This window comes from Temnothorax curvispinosus, unplaced genomic scaffold (assembly GCF_003070985.1).
Source record: "Temnothorax curvispinosus isolate PA1 unplaced genomic scaffold, ASM307098v1 QBEX01009010.1, whole genome shotgun sequence".
Lineage (NCBI taxonomy): Eukaryota > Metazoa > Arthropoda > Insecta > Hymenoptera > Formicidae > Temnothorax > Temnothorax curvispinosus.
In genome coordinates, this window is record NW_020218790.1 from 477,382 (window position 1) to 499,478 (window position 22,097).

The 22,097-nt window shown below is 37.5% G+C and overlaps 1 protein-coding gene across 4 annotated transcripts in view; it reads right to left on the reverse strand.

Annotated features, from left to right (window-relative positions):
- Positions 1-9,513: 9,513 nt before the first annotated feature.
- The window catches only part of LOC112458607, a 32,617-nt gene continuing 20,033 nt past the window's right edge, over positions 9,514-22,097 (reverse strand). For all 4 annotated transcript variants that reach the window (XM_025022343.1, XM_025022342.1, XM_025022341.1 and 1 more), the window contains 2 exons: positions 20,446-20,638; positions 9,514-17,589 (listed from right to left, as the gene is read on the reverse strand). In XM_025022343.1, coding sequence (XP_024878111.1) covers positions 17,264-17,589; positions 20,446-20,638 — 519 coding nt within the window. In that variant the 3' untranslated portion in view covers positions 9,514-17,263. The remainder of the gene's footprint in view (positions 17,590-20,445; positions 20,639-22,097) is intronic.

Sequence of the window (22,097 nt, forward strand, 5' to 3'; positions counted from 1 at the left end):
ATTTGTAACATATCGCTTGTTGACGCGTTGCCCGTCACGCGGCAGATGCTGCCACCTGCCGACCGTCTGCAACGAAACCTTCGATTACTTGCGATTCATCGGAGCAAAAATTCTCGGCGCGCTCTGTGCTCCTTTTCACGAATTAAAAAATCAGAGATAAAAGTGCGTAAAATAAACACGTCGTTCGCATCGATTGAAAATCGAACCTGCCGTCTCTGCCCGTCGTTTCCCGTATTATCTTGTATTGTCGTCCCGCGTGGTTCCGAACGCTCGATCTATCAACGCGGGCGAATATATTCAGGATCGGGATAAAGTAACCGCGATATTATGTCGATAGTTTAAAGGCTGCGGTCCACTTGATGCTACAAATGCTTTGGAGCGTTCTTCTTCTCCTTCTTTCTTCATTGAAAGGAAAGAGAAGAGGAATGCTTCGAAGCATTTGTAGCGCGGCGTCAAGTGAACCGCAGCCTTAATTTAATGGATATTATCTTTAATGAGAGAACCGATTTAAAAAAAAAAATGGATAATCGCGACCGATCGATCGCTACATCGACTATTCCCAATATTCATAAAGACATAAAAAATTTTATACTCTTTTCATAATTCACTACTTGTCAGCGCTTGTTGCTTCCGCCATTTTGACGCTTCGAGGCCTTCGAGAATCGCGTCGACGCGGGTTCGATAGATTTTTGAACCGCGGACACCGCGGTGTCCGCGGTCATAGTCGCGAGACAAATGGCGGAGTGGTGGCAGCCGAGCCGTTGGCCGGCGCGTTTTTCTCGCGATTTTTCTCGCATAAAAGCGAGTCCCGCGCGCGACAAGTCGTTCGTCGTAAAACGCGAGTGCAATTGCCATTGCACGTCCGATATCGCGATTTCCATTCCGGCTCGGGAAATCGTCCTCGCGAGAGGATCGTGTCTTGAAATTCCCGAGTCGTCCTGCCGGCACGAAATGGCACGCGATCGCTGTTAGGTACGTATATATACGGCATCGTTTCATAATTCCCTCTGCGTTGCTATGTTATTTGCCTGCTACCGAAAGTACAACATTTCCGAATCGACGTTGATGAGGTTTACTTGATTAATAATAGAGAGTTTTTGCAATATACCGTCTCAGTATTGCGAATATGGTAAATGTATATATCTGAATTATATATAGATACGTTCACCGTCTAAATTCACATTAGGGATTTCGTTATGGTAATCATGGCGTCGACGGTAATCGCAAAAGAGCCAAAGCATATATAATATTTGCGTAGCGATATACGACAGTCGAATCGTAGTCGTGGACGTAAGTAACGCACAAGCTTTGGCGTATTCTGACAGTCAGAATACACGCCAAAGCTTGTGCGTTACCGTCGTATATCGCTAGTCGCTATACGCAATGTTATGTGCCTTGGCCCTAAACCTTGTTCTTTCAAAAATAACGTCGGACGTTATCCGAATAGCGTTACGGTGAACGATGTGCATGCGCAGTTTCGCCCTTCGACCGATAATGTGAATTTAGACGGTGAACGTATCTTCTATAATATAATTCAAATACGTTTACCGTATCTGAAAGACGGTATTGCAAAAACCCTAATAACAAGCGGTATCAAAATGAAATGATGAGAAAAATTAATCCCATTAAATCCTTACGTGAGTAATTCTCTTGCTTATCTTCACATCTGGAAGCACGAATCTCAATATATATTTTCCTTTTTTCTCATATTACGTCAATTAAATGATATTTCTTGTAATTATTATAATTGGAATCATATAAAAAATTTGTTTTTTTTTTCGTATATGACTGAACCTGAGTTGATGCGCACAGAAAAAAAGACGTATCAAATTAAAACTTGAACATGCAACAATCTATAATCTTCTTATAAGAATTTCGATTTTTTATTTCAACTCTTTTTCTTGATTAAACTATATACAATGACTTAAATTTATTCAAGCAAACTTTTCTTTATATGTTGCGTTTAACGCAATGTAATCTCATTTTAAGAATAGGAATAATAAGATATTTTCAAATTAAGAATATTTTTTTCTGTACATTAAATCTGACCTGTTAGATCGATGTTACTTCTGGTTCTTAACCCTCGTAGAAAAACTTTTCATCACTTTGATTTTGTAATAAAATATTTAAAAGAATCGTATTACCTTTCACTGAGAATGAACGTAAAATTTATCCGCACCGTTTGAGCATATACATATTTCAAAAGATTTCCCTATATAGAGTAAGATTAATAAGAATAGGAATAATAATTGATCCCCATAAATTATTCTACGTGGTCTAATTAAGTTCTGCTATAATCTGTTCTATAGTTTAATGTTGAAAAGAAATCAATAAAAACGAAATGCACTTCTTGTAAGCGCTTTTGCTGTAAGGAAAGTTAAGGTGTCGGAGATAGGCTATCGAGGAGCCGGAAAAAGATCGATATACTGTAACCAGCACCGCGGGTGCACGGAACGCTCTCGGATTATTAGGCAAAAATTCTTTATTGATTATACTTTACAGTTACATTCTTTACTGGGTCGTGATAATCTGAAAAAGTTTGGTATCTCGTGAAATAAAACGCCATGCGCGGGAACTAGATGTATATATATATATAATATATATTATGCGGCATTATAATAATTTGGGTTTTCTCTTCCTCTTTAATTATACGGCAAATACATTCGTTCTTAGTAAAATGACAAAATTCACATAAATACGTCACGTTACACGCTATACGGGAGACGTAGCTCGTGTATGTACTTTGCGTTTCTGTGTGTGTATGTGTGTGTGTATATATATATGTATGTGTATATGTCTATATATGTATATATAAAGATCTAATACACGGGATAAAAACATCGTAAGAAACTAACACGTCGAATTATTATTCCTCGCCAATGGAATCACGTGGACGTTCTCCACTTGGTGTCCAAAAATTGAACTTTTTTTTTCGCATTTTCCTCTCAAATATTCGCAATAGCGGAGCACCCGTCGGAATCATTTTCTCGTCCCCATTTTTTTTTCTCTCTGTTTCTGTCGTCGAACGAACAATCGTCCCTTTATGCAGTTTTCTAAGCACGTGCGTTCTTTGCAGGTTTCAAATTCGATCCGTCGTTTCGACGTCAGTGACGGAAAAAGGACGACTGGTCGCAACGGAGCTTCCGGATGCGTCGACGATTCGTGGACATTTCGACCGGATACATACGAGATGAAATTACGGTAAGTTGTATAGAAACGTTTATACCTAAAACGCACGTGGCGTACGCATGGCAAAACAGAAGGTTTGTAAAAAAAAAAAAAAAACGGAAATTTTAACGCAAGAGGAATAATTGCTGTAAATTCCAACAGCTAAAAGGTTTCTTATGTTAATAGAAATTTTAACGAGAATGATAAATGTAGCTTTTAACACGTACATAAAATTTCTCTTAGTTGGGAGAAGCACTTTTTTGTAAGTAAAGCTTAGAATTGGTTTGATAAAAAATATATTATAAGTATCAGCTTTCCGTGAAGAAGAGAAAAAAACAGATTAAAGTGTTTTAACGTAATATATGGGAGTATATAATATTTTTGGATATAACAATATTTCTTGTAAAATTTGATAACTTTAACAAAACTGTCCTTCTTTATATTTATCACGTGTGTGTGTTACTTACTACTTTTGATTTTCTCCATGAAAATTTCTTTTATATAATTACATATATTAATTATACACTGCGTGTTAAACGTTGAACATTAAACGGGGTATTTCGTGTTGCTTGAACATCTATTAATTCGCGCTCGCAATTTCCCACGACGTTTATTCGCACGATATCATATAACTTGGTCGGGAGGTTCGGCGTTCTTATAATTCGCTTTATATCGCTCGAAATGTTTTCTCACGCACTTATCATTAATTACGACAAGGCAATATGTCCACGAATCGTTCCCAAAAGTGAATCACGAGAAGGACGGGACGGCACGTCGATGGTACTTTATCGATCCCGAAAACTTTCTGGAACGGAATATAGTCCCTTGTATAAGTCGCACGCCTAAGAGCCGTCTTAAGACAGCGTTTTCCAAAGCCCGGCATTTCGCTATACCGTGCCGGCAAAAGCCAGGTAATTCTCGAGCAACGATCGCCATGTTTGGTCGAATGGAATAAGTACTATGGCAAATATTTGCATAAATTATTTTACGAAAAGAGGGAATGGAATTCCTTCTTGTGGAAAAATTCATGGAAAATCCGTTAGAAAATTCACGAACGTTTTTCTTTGCGTGATGTGTATGTGTGTATATATGTGTAATAAGGAATGGCGCTGGAGCTTTGAAAACCGTTGCCTTAAGAGAAAAATAACGGAATACGTCGTATTCCCATTTGATCGGTGTATTACATTAGTTAATCGCTATATTTAAATCACTATGTGGTGTCGGGACAATTGGTACAAGTACGATTACATTACATGGAAAGAGACAAGAAAATTTTCGGCCGTACCCCGGCGGCCGATGTCGCGTTACTCTTTTTTTTCATCTTTTTTTCCTTTTCTTTTTTATACCTCTTACACGGTACAGGTACAGATATATAACATCGATTTGTGAAATCGCCTAATCGCTAGGCTATGGTCCGCAATATATTCGTCAGTGCGCCGCGCGCCGGTACGCGCGAATACCGCCTCATTCTGTCGTGTCCTGTATTAGCATACGGCGTACCTGGCAATCAGCGTTTCCTAAACCTAAATCTATGTTATAGATAATTCGTGCGCACGCGCGCGAGACCCTTGCGTCTTCAATCGTTCTCTGCCGGCTGCGATTTTATCTCGGACTCTGGCGGAAACGCGATCGCGCAAATTTCTATATCGACGAAAATTCTTGCCGATTATATATGTATGTCACGCGAGAACGAAAGCGACGTTAATTATACGTTGCTTACCGGCAATTGCAAATAATTGTACATGTACGATTAAAACATCTATTGATATTTTCATTCATTACGGATAATTACAGTTATTTATCCTAATACGATTATGCACACACAACGGGTAGTTCTTTATTATCATCCAGATTAATGAGAGTTTACATGGCGTACCGCAAAATACGGTTCGTGGCTGAAAATTTTGCGATTGATATTAATTGATGAAGCGCAAAATGTACATAAACACGGAAAAGTATTCGGCTGTACATACCAAAATTTCAAATGTACCAAAATATATCAATCAATAATTAATGCAATCGCAGATCAGTGCATTGCGATCTATTTAATTTTTCAAATTACCGCAATCTTAATGTCTTTTATAAAATTTAAATCATGAAATAATTTAAATAACAAAAGTAAAAATAACTATGAGATATTATAAAATATATAATAGAGTTGCAGTCTATATAAGTCAAATCATCTTATTATATATTGAAGAGAACTTTTTATATTCTGGAATTTTTTACTGCATTAAAATTATCGAGTGGTTATTATATTTCCTTCAAAGGTACTTATTTGACAATATCATTCGTGGTATGTATTATTAAGTCACACAATAAAACACTCGACAGTTTTTGCAAGGATTAGAAGAGTTATTTTAGATTTACATAATTAAATAATTCATTTTCTGCAAAATCACAAAGAAAATCAGAAAAGGAGACCGGAGGGATATTTGCGCTCGATCGATAAAATATCATTATCTCTAACAATAAGTTAAGTAATTATTGTCCGAAATAAAAAAGCGCCCGGAATGACGTCGAGATGCAAGGGCCATCGTATGGCAATTGTGTGTGTTTTTTTTTATCGTCGTACCTCTCGATGCGCGGCACTTTGCCGGGATATCCTCTGGTGGGAGTCGATAAAAGGGATGTATCGACTGTATCGAGCATACACGATGCTCGTGCACAATTTCGCTGGAACGTGATCGTCCGCGTTGCGATCGTCCTCGTTAAAATCGTGCGCTAGATGGACGGAAAATCGTCATTTGCAATTACCTCGTCAGGTCTGCCTCGTTTCCCAAACGCATCGTTATCTCCTAAACGTCTATTGCCAATACTGAAATTATTTCACACATGCGCTCACCCATTAATTGCAATGACATTAGCAATATTGATTATCTTGACATCATGTCTTTCACGCTTAATTAGAATAAAAAACCTTTCTCCTTTTATTTATAGTATGCAAATATATAAAATCTTTTGTAATCTCTTAACGTTGTTTTTGATGACATATTTTAAATTCAAGTAATTTCAACAAAATCTGTAATTTAAAAATGGAATAACAAATAGAGGAACAAACCGTGACATTTTATAATAGAATTCTCGCAAACTTCCGAATTTTTATTTTTATTTCTTATCTTGTTTGTTGTATTTTAGTTGGAAATATATATAGTACAGAATATCAATTCTTTTAGCTATTTTATCGATTGCTTCAGCATTGCTCTTACCTTAAAGCTGATCTATTCACTAAAATTCTCTCTCTTATTGTGTTTATGTGTAAAATAAATTTACAAAAATTATAGATTTTATATTTAAATTATATAGAATTATATAGACGAATTTATAAAAATTAGATATTATGGAACTCTTGAAACAAGGAAACTTTAATGAGAAAATTTTAATGATTTTGCTACATGTTGGCTTCAAAAAAGTGATATTAGGAACAAAAAGGGTTAAAACACATAAGTGGCGTCATTATTTATGACTGGAGGATAACGAGCGGTGAAGAAACGAGGGTTGGTGGCGATGAAACCACCCGATATTTGTATCCCCTACGGGCGAGCGTTCTTTACGAGCTTAAGTGCTGTTTCTTATTTATAATTCACAAGGCAATCGCATCTCTTATAAAATTTCCATTACGCTCCCTGGTGATTAAATCTCCATTTGAATTTGCAGAATACTGATTGAAAATTACTTTTCGAGATGGCACATTTTGATACGTACATTCTACATGTCCATTGTTCAACGTTGTTGTTCAACGTATTCAATTGAAACGGTACGGGTACTGAATCGATACGGGTTTCCAAAGACGGACTCCGATTTAGACGAAAGAAAATACACGGGTTTGGGTCCCGTGAACTTTGCGGCCATTTTCGTCTCTGCGCTAATACAAAATATACAAAGGGAAAAGTATAGAATAATTAAATAATTTTGTATAATTAAATATATACATCTATAAATCTAAACAGATAAAAAATGTTATTTTACGAAGAATCCATATTTTGTTCTCATTAAATCCAATGACTTTATGTTTAATAAAATAATGTAGTAAAAAGAGCTGATAATAACATGGCAAAAAAAGCTATTTGCTTCGTTATATTTCATATTTAACTTTTGAATTCTATCGGAGTTGAATGTAGATTCAGTAATTTTATATTTATCTAGTTTGCAAACTCTCGTATACGTACTCGCTGTTTTTCCACTTTTTTTTTTTAAGCCCGTTGATTGTTTTCTCGGAGTGATTCAGGCCGGTTTTTCATCATGAAAATACCGTTAGTGCTATTTCCTCGACATATTTTATCGTGCATCTCGCGCGATAGTGATAAAACAAAGATTGACGTTACACGCATGCGGGCATGTTGACACGACGAATATCGCGATGATGCATCACTGATTTCGAAATTATTATACATAACGATTATTACCGGTCATTTAACGACAACGATCATGCGGGGAAACGTTTTTTTTTTAGCAATTACGGCGGTGAAGTCGACCATCTTAAATCCCAGCGAGTGCCCAAGGTAGACGCTTAACAATCAGTCGTAATCATTTTGGACATGTTAATCGATTAATCGCTTAATTTGTTTAGTACGTGCTCTATTTATGCATGTACTTATAAAGCCCCGCGCAAAAATCGGCGCATAAAGCTCTCACAATTGCGCATTTTCTCACAAAAGTGATATTATTTTCTTCGGCGGTTTTTTTAAACAGAGGATTGTTCCATCTCCTTTAATCCAAAAGTATCGGAAAAAAACATGTGTTCAAGGACTCCTTAGCACCTATTTTAATATAAGGTGTTCTTCAATGCGCACAAGTCGGAAATTATTTTAGAAAATTCTTAACTCCTCGCTCTCGCTGTGCGAATACACATATGTTTAGCTTATCGTAAACTAATTAAAAAACAAAATTTGCATCATTTAAAAATTTTTTCTCACATAGTCGTATTGAGAAGGATTAACTGTCGAAATCACATATTCAGTAATACGCAGGTATACGCAATCCACGTTTCATTCCGAAGCACTCATACTTAATATCACGATAGATTAATCGCCATTGATAGAGTCAGAGTCAAGCGATACGCATTCACCGAATTTTACTTGTTAAATCGTTTCGGCACTTCTCTCATATATGCTCTTTAATTATCTCCTTTATCACCCCGATCCCTTTTTCCTTTTTCCCCGTTTAATCAACGAAACACCGTCCCGCAAATTCGAACGTTATATTATTATTGCTTCACATATTCTCTGCAACAACGCGAACATTAACAAACGTTGAATAGCCACAAGATTGCCTTTGACAATTTCCAAGTACCCCGTCATTCGTGTCTCGTTTAAACAACATATGCTTTTAGTATAAATGTATGAGTTCGGCGGCAAAAACGGTCGTCATTCGAAGCTACCTTAAGTAATGCCGACACTAATTAGTAATCTAGTATGACATTAATTGCGACTGGCATTTCTGATCGCAAGTTGTCGATAGTTTCGTCTGGCGGGACAACACGTACCGATGCTTTGATCCCCATGTGCAATCGCGGATGCTATGCGAAATACCGCAAATCCGTGCTTTGAAATCTATTCCGACAAGTCTTCCCCAACGCTTTTCGAGTTATCTCGCTCCACATTGATTGACTTCGTAGCCATAGAAATTCCGTTATATCGTATTGCGACGATTTAAGAATGTTGAAATTGATTTATCCGTTGATCGTTCTAAGCGTCAAAGAATTCAAATTCTTATCGCGTTATTCCTTTCGTGGACATATGTGTATCGTAAAGGCCATTGCACGTAACAAAGTTTTAGTCATAACCGTAAGGCCGTAAGAAAATAGACCACGCACAGTCGATTATTCTCCTTGAGCTCGAAGAATAAATCGAGTGTGGTTGGTCTATTTTCTTATGGCCTTACGATTATGACTAAAACTTTGTTACGTGCAATGGCCTTAACGAATCACGAATCCTCGCTGCATTTGCCTCGCAGTTATCACATAAACAAGCTACGCAGAAAGAAGATAAATAAAAATAGAAATTCATGCAAGTCGCGAACAAAACGCTTTGCGTATAATCGCATGTACTTCCAACTTGATCGAGTAATTTTAAATGCAAATAGCGGCGAACGCGAGCTATTCTCAAGCCGAGGAAAACTTTCTTTCGTACTTTCGTACTTTCGTTTTCTCAGGCTGGAGATCGCTATTTATCGTTCGTCTGTCATGAAAAAGCACGATAAATCGCGAGTTACGCGCATAGACTCGGCTATGCGAATGGAATATAAAGCAACTGACGTAAATAAACGCGAACAGACATCAAGATAACGCGACGTAGCGTATGAAGAAAGTGTGTATGTGTGTATGTATGTATGTATATATATATATATATATATGTATGTATGTATGTATGTATACGTATATAGCATTATAAAAATAAATATCGCGTGCGCCTTTCCTGAGCGCGGGGCTTCGAATTAATAAGGTATACATGCTACTTGATCCACTCACCGTCTCCTAATACAAAGCGACAATATCCCAATAGCAAACGGCAATCAATAGTTACGGGCAATGTGCCGCGGTTCTTCTCTCTTCGCTGCTCTGAGAGAGGGAGAGTGAGAAAGCTAGAGATATGGAGAGATAGATAGATAGATAGATAGATAGATAGATAGATAGATAGATAGATAGAGAGAGAGAGAAAGAGAGAGAGAGAGAGAGGGGGGAGAGAGAGAAGTGTATACGTATGCCCTAAATCTAAATCGACAATCGGAGTTTGCTAACGAGCTATCGTGTATCAATCGTAATTTGTACGCACGCTACACGTAAGCATATAAATACGTCGCGGAAATTGAAACCGGTGTTACTTCGACGGGTAGTTTAGTTTCGCCGTGCTGCACACCCGTGGCAAAATGTATCTCGCATCGCGTTTGTCGGCACTTTCGTCGTCGCGTAAACGTAGAGGTCATTCGGCTACAAATTGAAATTTATCGAGACGTTAAATCAAGAATCGCCGCTGGTACGTTGACGCTTGATTCTGTGGAGATCGAGAAACGCGAGATTTCATCCGTAATCGAAAGGAATTAAAAAGAAATCGTGCCAGATGCGAAATAAAGCGCTATCGCGAATTTTTCGCGCGTGCATAACTTGCGACTTGCATATCAATCTTGCAAGGGCATACGTTTGAATTAGCTGTAAGTCCTTCGGTCAATTAGAATTCTATCGGAATACACCACGGAAAGAAATGAATTAATGTCAGTTTTGTATCGCTTCTTATAACGCTCCAATTCAAAACCAGCATTCGTAAGAGGTTCTTGTCATTTCATTCCTGTTATGGTATGGCTAACAAGCGTTTTATTCGTCGTTCACTTCTATACGTCTCGGCGAAAGGATACTGACGTTAAGGGATTAAGGTCAGCGTGCGATTGAACAAGCAACGTGCAACGTCGGTCGGAGTGTGAAATCCTCGTATTTGCATTTTTTAAACGAGGGAGGCAAGAGGAATATGAAGCGTAAAATGCGAACGAGCAAAGTTTAAAAGATTTACCCCGTACAGTCTTTTATAGCCATAATAATATACAAAACACATTTCGCGCATACTCAGAGCAATGTAATATTTCAAGTGCGTGCATTTGACATAAATACATATTTGGCTTCCAAAATACAAAATAATATTCCTTTATTTCCGCATCAAATTGCTCAATTTGTATTTTGGTCCATATTTTTAACGGCCTCCTGCGTTTGAAATATATTTTTACAGGATATTTTTACTTGTTCTACTAACACTCGCGATAAATATTTTTTCAATGGCGTTATTTGCGTTTTTTTGTTGCCAACAAAAAATGTATTATCGGAGAAAGAAAATAGGCATCAAACGACGTTGCACAACGCAACAGTAAACGCTCACTAATGATTCCGTCGGAATGAGCCTCCAAGAAATTGCGATAACGATTACACGCAATTTATAGCATACAATTACGATAACGATTACAAGCTAAAAAGATTCCATTATCGAAACAAAGCTGACCTCCGTGACTAACTAGACGAAAGACGATATGGGAAACCGACGTATTTCGTGCGCCTGATGATGATACGAAGCCATCGATCGCCACTCGAATTCGCTTCGGTGTCGCGAACAATGGGCCGTCGCGTCGATAGAAAACGAATATAAGCGTGCTATCGATTCCTTCGCTACTACGACGATTCTCGAGGAGGACCCGAGTGCGATATTACGAGCAGCAATATATTACGCTATTATGAACTGTGAGCGAGTCACGCGAGATAACGCGCTCGTATTAAATTATTAACCCGCCTTGGTGTACAGCATTACCGTGGCCGTTAAATTGCCGAGAAGCCGGGGCGCGATAGTGCGCTATCACGCCCCATCGCCGAAAGTTCGCGAACACCTTTTAACAAGAGGGCAATCCTTTTAACCGCGTCATTGGCTACAACTTTTATCATTATCCGACTAGTTTCTTCCGATATTATCGCCGTATAACTGTTTGCGTTTCTGCACTACGGCGTAGCATGTTCGTCAGTACATTTTGACTGATAATCGATGGAAGACATGTCTATAAAAACCACATACTTTTACAATATTCTCAAACGGGTGGTGTCAAGAGAAGCGTTGCCATTTATTAACATACGCACCGAATTATATATAAATTCCGTTCTCTTCCGTTTTAGATTAGTGATACTTGGACCATTTTATTTTTCCCGCGAACCTGTCTCCCAATATTGACTCCTTAATATGCGTCGGAGAAACACGCGCTTTGTATTCGGTTCACAATAACGCCGCAGAAGTTATGTATACACATAACACCACGAGCAAGAAAGTTATTCGCGAGTTTCGCGTGTCAAAAGTTACAAACGACCGTCTGCCATTCGGTGAGAGAACAAAGACGATCGACAAATTGGCCCCGAATTCCCCGTTGTCGCTGCAACGGCGACGTGAACAATGATTTTCTTTTCGGCCGTCGATCGAGCGCGACCGACTTTTACGCGTTCGCTCGGATACGGTCAAATACAATCGTTTCCGTAAAAATTGCTTCCGTAATAATACATTTCGAATACAAGAAACGTCTAAGTTTCGTGCTGGACGCGACAACAATGAAACGTCACGTTATCTTAAATATACATTATCAATCATTGACTTGACGCAATTTTATCGTTTATATCGCATCGGAAGTCTTTTGTGAGAAGTCCTTTACTTTCCAAAGCGACAGCTTCGCGACGGCTCGAACAAAAGTTCAAAACGTCTGAATTTCTCGCAACTGTTTCCCGCAAACGCACCTTCGATTCGCTTTTCCACGAATAAATACTTATATTTATTGATAATAATGATAATAAGCTTTCGATTTGATGAGATGCTGAAGGTAACTAAAAACTCCGTATTTTTATTTTTACTTCAGACGGAGCGAGGGAAGAAGGGAGGAGAGAAGAAGGAACAGGAGAGAGAAAGAGAGAGAATTTAAACATTTTTTAAAGAAATCAATTTTTCAGAATTAAAAACTGTGTACGGGACTAAATATCCGAAGTATAATAAGTACATTAGCTAGCAAATACTGCAAATTAAATAAAAAATAAATTATATTATAATATCAATAACAAATTCAATAATACATTAAAATAAATGATATTTATTTGGAAAAAAAATGGCAAAGAAAGAAAAAAATTAATCGATAATAATGCTTATATCATGAATGTGTTTATAATTTGTTTTTGTTTTTTTTATTAAAACGAAACAATATTAGAGTCTTCTATTTAAAACGCTAAATCACTGGTTTACACAATTACACAATTTACTTTGTCATACGTTTCCAGTTACATTAATTAGTAGTTTGTTGCTCCTGAACTCCGCGACACGGAAATGCATATAATAATTTTCAGCGGTCGTACCTGTATTTAGTTACCGCAAAAGAAATGTCACCATTAGCGATATTAAACAGTATTATATTACGTCGCTGGAGAACAGCGACGTAATTAATTTAAAAGTTCTAGTATAGAGAGAGAAATATATTGAAAGAATGTGTTCCGTATTATATTGCTTTATATTTGTAACGTAAAAAAGAAACTTCGTAGAAGATAATTAAGTACGGACAGTTGTAACACGTTTATTCAATTAAAGATACTATAGAAATCCGCTGTTCCGTATCGTTTGTAATAACAATTCGAGTTATGTCTTACGGACAATCAAAATGGAAACTATATTTCTTTTTTATTTATTTTTACTTAGTACGGTTTATCGTTCGATTTATCTTCCAATAAATTTGAGAGATGAAGCAAATCCACAATAACAATGACATCTTTCTATTTTTCCACAATTGTTTGCTTTTCACGGATTATTTTAGGCAGAATTCTCGAGTTTTTTTTTTATTGTGCACGAATGTAGATGCGTACGCTTGTACGGAATCGAGAATTTCAAAAAGAAAGCAAAGAGAAAAACACAGGTGGAAGTAAAGAGTTAAAGTAACGTATTGTAAATGAAAGAACCAAATACGGACGGACATATACACGTATGCACAGTGTGCAGTCGCGAGATTATCAAATGTTGCGGAATGAATAATACAGTTGTGAACAGTTGCGAAAAAATTCCAACGCGAAAAAAATATTGCATGTCGCAGCGAACTATATGTGTAACGCATGCAGCTCGATGCTTTGTAGGGCGCACCTTAGGGCATCTACGTATAATTTAGCTAATTGAAGTGGGCAACGAGACAGGCAGGCACGACGCCCGCGTCAGAGGATTTATACGCGGAATGCGGAAAGAATTAATACCTATATTATCTAGCAGAGTGTCTCGCGTATCTCGCATACGCGTCACATATATTCGCCCGTAAATGTAGAAAAGTCAAGTTGAAAAAACGAACGGCATTCCGTTTTATTCGCGCTGGAACATTAGTATTATTGTGATGATGTGATATAATATCAAAATCTTTTTTTTTTTTTATTACGCCTACAACCGTAACAGCTGTAACAGCAGTCACGGAATCTAATTCCTGATTAATGAATTTAATATGAGATTACGTTATCTAAATTTCACTTTGCATCTTGTTTATCGAGACGCGCAAAAGACTGCAAGAGCTAAAACGTTGCACGTGACATAAATTGGAAATACAAGCATGGATATTCAGAAAAGAACAATTCCAAATTCACCAAAATATCCGTAGCCTGAAAAAATGTGCAACTTTAGACATAATCTGTGTATTATATCAGTGATTCAAAATTCAACGTCATTCATGCAAATTGTCATTTGTACATACTCGGCGCGAGAATGGAACTCGTATTCGCGAGGCAAGTCCTCCGTCGGAGAGATTTTTCTCTTTTTTTTTATCTTTTTCGTTTACGAACGCGAATTCAGCGTAGGTCGATTCTTTTCCGGTGTTAACGTTCCGCGCTGCGAGAGTTTGCGACGTCAACCGATCGCCGGTATCGAGATCGTTAGGAAATTAATTGCTTGTCGTATGGGACGACCTTTCGCAGCGACGATTCGATTCGCCTGCTGGCGTCGTGTTATGTTGCGTTTCGCCGCTGGTATCAGAGCCCTTTAATTCAGGGAACGGGTAAAATCGCGGTGGCCGGGGGGGGGAGGGAGGGGAGACGACCCACTTATCTTTCACGACCTCGCGTATTTCACGACGCATATGTTACCTCGTTTAACTCTCCGACAGTTGCGCATTTTCGGATTTCGCGGCTGATCGTGTAACGAACCGAGAGACGATATACGATTTAACTTCTTATCTAATGAGAATATAATGCTCAATTATACAAAGTAAATGTTTTCAGATGATGGAAATTGCTCGCGTTTGTTATTAATGTAAACACAAGGCATTCCCGTTCATCGTTAACCGGATACCTGCTTCGTAAAGATACGCGACTGTCGGAAATTAAGGCTAAAAAGTTCTCGGATCATCGACTTATGCTATTCGTTGCATTTGATCTCATCCCTTGGATCGCTTTAATAACGATTTATTACGATCCCTTTAAATCATTCCGGATCTGCTTTTCTGCTTAGAATCGCGTTTGTTCTACTTTACGCATGCTCGTTACTTTGACCCAAATATGACAATCATAGATATGTTCAATTTTCCTTTAATGGCTGTCGGCTGTTAACCGCGATAAAGAAAACTTGAAGGTGCTTCGGCTTTTTAAATTAAATAAAATTGCTTGTAATAAATACAATGTAGGATTATACTAAAATAAATGGTAACAGGATGATTATTAAGATTATGTTTTTAACAGACTTGAATAGAACGGAAATTTCGATATACTACCATGATACTAATTATCCTACCATATTGCTTTAATATAGTGATTATTAAAACCATAAATTTATGTTAATGGTTCTTATGCCATAAATTCTTAAATATCTCAACGCTCAAAGATAATTTAGAAATAATTTTGCGTAATAGAGGTGGCAAGAATAAGATGTCTATTATATTTTCAACTCTAATATGCTACTAAATAGATTTAATTCGTATAATTAAATGTCTACGACCAAAAGGCTAAGAAATTTTACATGTATTTCATACAAACATGAATTATACATATATATATATATATATATATGTATATAAATAGATTATCATAACGAATTAACATATATTATCGTATAGTCAGTCCAAAGAGTGTCTACTTTTCTAGAAATGAATTAAAATTACATCCGAGGTCTCAAACTTCCATTCTATCTCTTGTCTCTATCTTTTTCCCTGGTTTGCTTAATGCAAATTTTATTTTTTCATCCAACATGTATATATTGAATTATTCGTCGAACGTTGAATTGTAATTTCTCGCGTAAAATTTATCAATGAAGGTATTATCATTGAAAAAGATTTGAGAGTCACTGCTTTAACGGATACTAGAAGAACCGCAACGGAAAGCTATCTCTCTGCCTGTATTGCTATATCTATCGCGGAATCCGGTATATACGAGATTTTAGTCCAAATTGCTGAGCGCAAAAGGGTCAACAAGCCATCCACTTGCTGAAGCACAGTTGAAGATCGTGCTTCGGTGCCTGCTTCTCGATTCGATGGAATTCGTACAAAATTGAAATGTAAAACATCGGTGTAAATGTAATCGCGCGCGCGCGCGTTTTGTCACTATGAGAAAACTGCAGAGAAATATGACGTACATAATACGTATAGGCGCGTATATTTACGCTCCTCTACAACTATTCGTCGTTAGAACAGAGACCTTTCCTTCTCACGGAGCGTCTTTTTGTCGCTCGCATTTAGGCTGCGACAATGAAACTTTGGTCGAGCGGACGTGATGAAGATCGATGCGATTTTCCTTTCTCCTAACGGTCTTGGTTATGTACGATAACGAGTTCGGCTGTAGTAATCTACGCTGATTGCTGCCCTCGGTGTCGCGTTTCACTTTACTTCACAGGCATTTTATTTTACGACCTCCTCGGGCTCACGAACGTATTCTTCGCGTTAACGACGCCTACGCTCTTCGTAAGATACGGCGCTAAGCCAATCCTCTGTGGCCTATATTTACGTTTTACGGTAATCACAAAAATTGTACACTCACCTCGGGATTAAAAACATTTTATCACTTACGGCCGGAGTTTATAGAAGCTATGAAAAGTCTCACCAACGATCAATCTCTCTAAAACATTTGATTAGGTCGTAAAAGAAATTAACTGATCCAGTTTTCACAGCGCATAAATTAGGAGGTAATTAAAATATCAGTATATAGAATAGGAAATAATAAGCTAAGATTTAGCTTACCCCTAATCGGGACGTACTGTTAAAATTGTCAAAGTTGCGTGAGCGAAATAAAAAAAAATGATTTACGTAGTATTGATTAATCGGGCGCTGTGCGTGCTTCGTCGGAAATGTAAAAAAATAACCTCGTCCACAGAGAGCTAACAACGCACGACGTCGAGAAACGCGGCCGGAAAGGTCGCTACTTCATTACAAAGCGATACGCACGTGCCTCCTCTTCTTGAGAGTGTAGAGCGGTCGATACTCGGCCTCTTCTCCGACGAGAGTGTCGCCTCATTGACCCCCTCGGTATTTGAAGACGGCTCCCCGTATTTGAAGCGTAAGACGTTTCAATGGAAGCTGCGACTCCGCTGCTCCAGATCATTCTGAATCGAGATGATCGGTATCGATCGTCTCACGCGGTCCTCGGATTTTACAGAACGTGCAGATTCTCGCAGCTCTTCGACTTGCTGTCGCGCGCCCAGACCTTGTCGAGCAAATTGCGCACCTTCAGGCTGGTGCTGGTCCGACTGCCGCGATACTTCTTAGGCGAGTTGTTCTCCGAGCACGAGCCCAGCGGCGACTTGCTGCGGTTCTTCCGCGACCTTTTCCGGAACATTTCTCTAGTCCTCTCGGGATTCTCCAGCTTCAGGCGGATCTGCGTGAGAAGGCCGACCAGCAACTCGTCGACGTTGTGATTAATTCCGACGGATGTCTCGATGAATTTGCAATCGTAAGACGTCGCCATGGATTTACCCTCTATAACGATAAAATCGATTAAACCTGAGATGGTGTCGCGCCCCCCAAAAATCTTTCGTGAATGGACACGCGATATACCGCGTAATTAGAAAATGCGGGATAGAATGTACGTCTAATACGACCGAATAATTTATCTGAATTTTAAATTACATAAAACGATTCGGAGTCATTTTTCGACTCTTTTTCAATTTTTGAATAAATAAAAAATAAATGATTTGAATATCAATGATAAATTAAATAGTAAATTTTATGTTAAATTTTTTTCAGTACAGAATATTTTATTTATTATCTTCCGCAAATTATTTTTAACAATTTACTAAATATAAAATATTCATATATCATCGCGTCATTATCTCTGAACGATGACATATGACATAATCGCGATAAGTACCAAAACGTGATTATTCTCTAACTAAACGATTCTCGGGTGAATAGAGATTGCACCTGATTCTCATCTTTCATCTATGCGATTAAGCACCTAATTCTCGTGAATAGCATTTCGTAAGTGTGTTGAGATGATAACTACTCATCGACGACATTTCGCGCGGTTTATTAATTTCGAGCAGGATTTGTGATGATAGCAAATGAGAATTATTGTTTCGCGATATTCATGTGAGATAATTTTTTATTTAAAACGCCCTTTATTAGAGATATATTCGAATATATCTCGTAACGCCCTTTGAATTTTTCATCAATTTAAACGTAATTCTCTTGTCGAATTGAGAGAGTGTGGAATAATATACGAGTCGCCGGAAAGAGCGAGATTCGAGGTAACAGAAAATATAAGCGATACGTATATCGATCGTTTATTAACAATTGACTTGAAATGGAAGAAACGTAATATACACTGCCTATTTATTTTACAATGCTATTAAATATTTCCCGATGGCGACGAATTGACTGACACACGGCGCAATTTTTATATGGAGCGTATTATTGTTTATACACGAGGTCGCTCTGTTATTGTTTGCAGGTGTGCGGTGAAAAGGTAACGGCATTATCTCTCGAGACACGATCGTGATGAGTATCAGATGAAAACGCTCTCATTCCGAGTACGCAAGCATTTAATTAATTTTCCCGTTTAATGATTCGTAAACAATATGTCAAAGCGAAGAAGGATATCTCGCGTTCGAAGTATCACGTTATAATATTTACACGTGTAATAATTATTTTTTAATTACCTCGACTCGAACATATCTCGCATAACGGAATTTTTCGCCGATTTTCCGACGAAATATTTTCATAATTTTCGGGTTAAAAGCGCCGAGTAATAATCGTTAATTGTTCATGAAGAGAATAAGCTCGTTTCCTCGAATTGCGAATCGTCAAATTCAAGTAAACAGCGAGCCATATGGGATATTCATTGTTTATTAATAATATATTTATTTCGTGTGATTTATACGTTCGAACCGGATTACACATCACGGAAAACTGAATGATTATGTATTTCCATTGCGTCTTAATTAGCCATTAATTCGACTTTATCAATTGTAACCTATTGCACGGTGTCAGAATGACGTTACCAATATTTCCGAATTTCGGTTATTAACGAAACCTTGCGAGTGCAGAACGGCGGCGGTATCGCGCGCGACACGTTTAATTAGCAAGCACTGTGGCAATTAACCACGCATTTCGTCAATCGTGTAATATAAATTTGGCAATTATACATTAGCGATTTATTGAAATCCTCTGTCCACACATTCCACACAGGCTCGTCCATTTCATTAATTTAATATCAGAAATATCGCGGATCCTGGCTAAATAGCGATCTACTTTTGTTCTTTTAACGCAAAGTAGTAAAAGTAGTGAAGCAGTAAAATGTGCGTCGTATGCGATTGACATCGAGAATGTCGTGTACGAGTGTCGTACGACCGTTTATTCTGCTTTGACGAGATTACTAGATTAGTGCGCGCATGACCGTAATTAATTGCTTCCAGGAACGAGGGTTGTTTGAGTGCTATGAAGGAGCAACAACGAGAAAACAAAAGAAGAGGAGAGGAGGCCTGGGAGGCATCGGGTGCCGGCGGAGCAACCAAAGGGTGAGTAACTTGCTATTATTATTCGTTACTTGCCGAATTTATCGTTTACAATTATTTTACGCGCGTAACATTTATATTTTGAAATATCGATTATCTTAGGCGATGCTATAATTTGGTCATGTTTGTATTTTACAGGTCAACGTGGTTTGTGTTAATTATAACTCCGCTGCTGCGCGTCGCATTGTGGTGAGTGACAAATAAAATTTTATTTTAATTCGAGGTAGTGGATTCACAAAAATTCATAGATATAGGTACATATAGACGCATACATCAAAAATAAGAATTAATAAAAATATTACAAATAAATAATTCATTGCTATCTCGACACTATCAGAATTTGTAATTCTAATTATCTGCAAACTGCAGATAATTAAAATATTATACGATATATTGTGGGATATCCTATATAGACAAATGCGGTATTATAGAAAAAAATGAGTAATTGTGAAAAAGACGCTATTAATCTAATCACGTTTACGGTACAGAGAAAGCGTATTCTGTGCATCGATGCGTTCGCTGGGGGGTTTAAATGGCTTTTTCCCGCTCTACTGCCCTCGGAGAATTTGCATCGGAGCAAAGTGAGATGCTACGTCAGTACATTTACGTATGTTGCGTTATCTACGATCGCCCTATATCAGCATTTCGCGCTAAATGTCACCTCAATGATAGATAGGCTCCTCGTTTCCTGAGCACGTTCCTAACGCGTAGCAATTTCCATTTTCGCGTGTCTCCGCGAATTGTCCGATTTGGGTAAGTAACTTTGGGGGAAGAGAGGGAAATACCCCGATTGTCGGAGCTAGTCTGACAAAAAAATTACCTTCGGTTGATACCAATCGGCTGCGAACGAGGTCGACCTTGTTCCCCACGAGGATGACCGCCCTCGCGGATACGTGATCGCTCCGCCATAAGGATTGGAGAACCTCCTCAGCGGTGCGCACCGAAGCCCGATCGGTCGTAGAATAAACGACGCAGTACGCGTGCGGCTCGTACGTCGAGATACAATTTTCCGGCTGTAAGCATTAATCATGACGGAGACAGATTAACACTAATGACCACGATCGAGCTTATCTGTCTCCATTTCCTATTTATGAAGTATATTAATTGATCGTCATATACGAAACAACCGTTCCGCATCGACATCTTCGTATAATTTTCAGACAAATTAATTACGCACACGCAATTAAAATCACATTTTAAATAAAATCATTAATTGGTTTTTTGCTACAAGATTATAATGCAACTAAAATGTGATTTTAATTGCATTATAATCTTGTAGCAAAAAGCCAGTTTAATAATTTTACTTTTATTTAAAGATTTATTCGTTGCGATAATCTTAAAATACGTAAAAAAAAACATATGTGCGGATATTGTGGTAGAACATAATCTATTTTTTGTTTCAAAGCTTCAAACACGCAATGCAATTTTCCGGGTAGATATTAATCATAGTGGATATTAATATTAATGGTCATAATGGAGCTTGACAGTCTCTATTTCCAATTTATGATACACTATTGCATGAAACAACCGCGCGTATTTCATATATCAACAAAGTTCGCATAATTTCCACAGAGAAGTTAATTAATATAATTATTATCTCATTTTAGTTATATTAATTTTAATATTATAATGTAAAAATTCTATTCCTTCATCATTTCAAACATATTCCATTAATCCAATAAAATCTACATGTGTTCGTATTTTCACATTAATCTTTCCGTCCTACAAATAGTGAAATAAATATTTTTTATTTCCTTTTTCAACCCAACGAAGCCAAGGTTTTCTTAGATGTATTATAAAGAAGCGCGCTCTTTTGTATGGGTATTATAAAAGAGAACTTCTGTAGAACAAGGCATTATAGGAGCAAGCTTTAGAAGTTTGCTATTACGCTTTAGACATAACTTATATATAAGAGGAATATGTCTATAGAGATTCCTTGGGGCGCATAATTATGGTGATGGCAGGGAATAAAATCAGATAGAAAAGTTGAAATAAAATTTACTATGTAATATAGAACTGTATAATTAATGGTGCCTGAACATTATTAAAGTATCGTGGTTTTTTTATCGTTAATGCCGAGGGGCCGAAAGAGAAAAATGTTCTAGTGTCACAATGGATGACATAAATTCGCAAAAGATCATACGTGTTGTTTCCGATTGAAATCGGTAGACCGGAAAAAGTTAAAGAGAAGGAATCGAAAAAGAGAATAATGTTATCTATTATGATAGGTATTTGACATTTTGAAGCTTAGCATGTTGGATTTTCATAATTAATGCGTAAATGATGTTAATTCTTTGGTCCTTGCATTTTTCGTTCATTGTTATTTGTTCTCTTTCTCTCTGTCTGGAAATATTATTTTTCATACTTGTCAATTTTTACTGAAGAGTCGACGTAGTCGACTAATTTTCAATTAACGGCGGAAATATTTAAAAATAAAAAACATTCCACGTTATACCCGATAAAGCGGTAAAC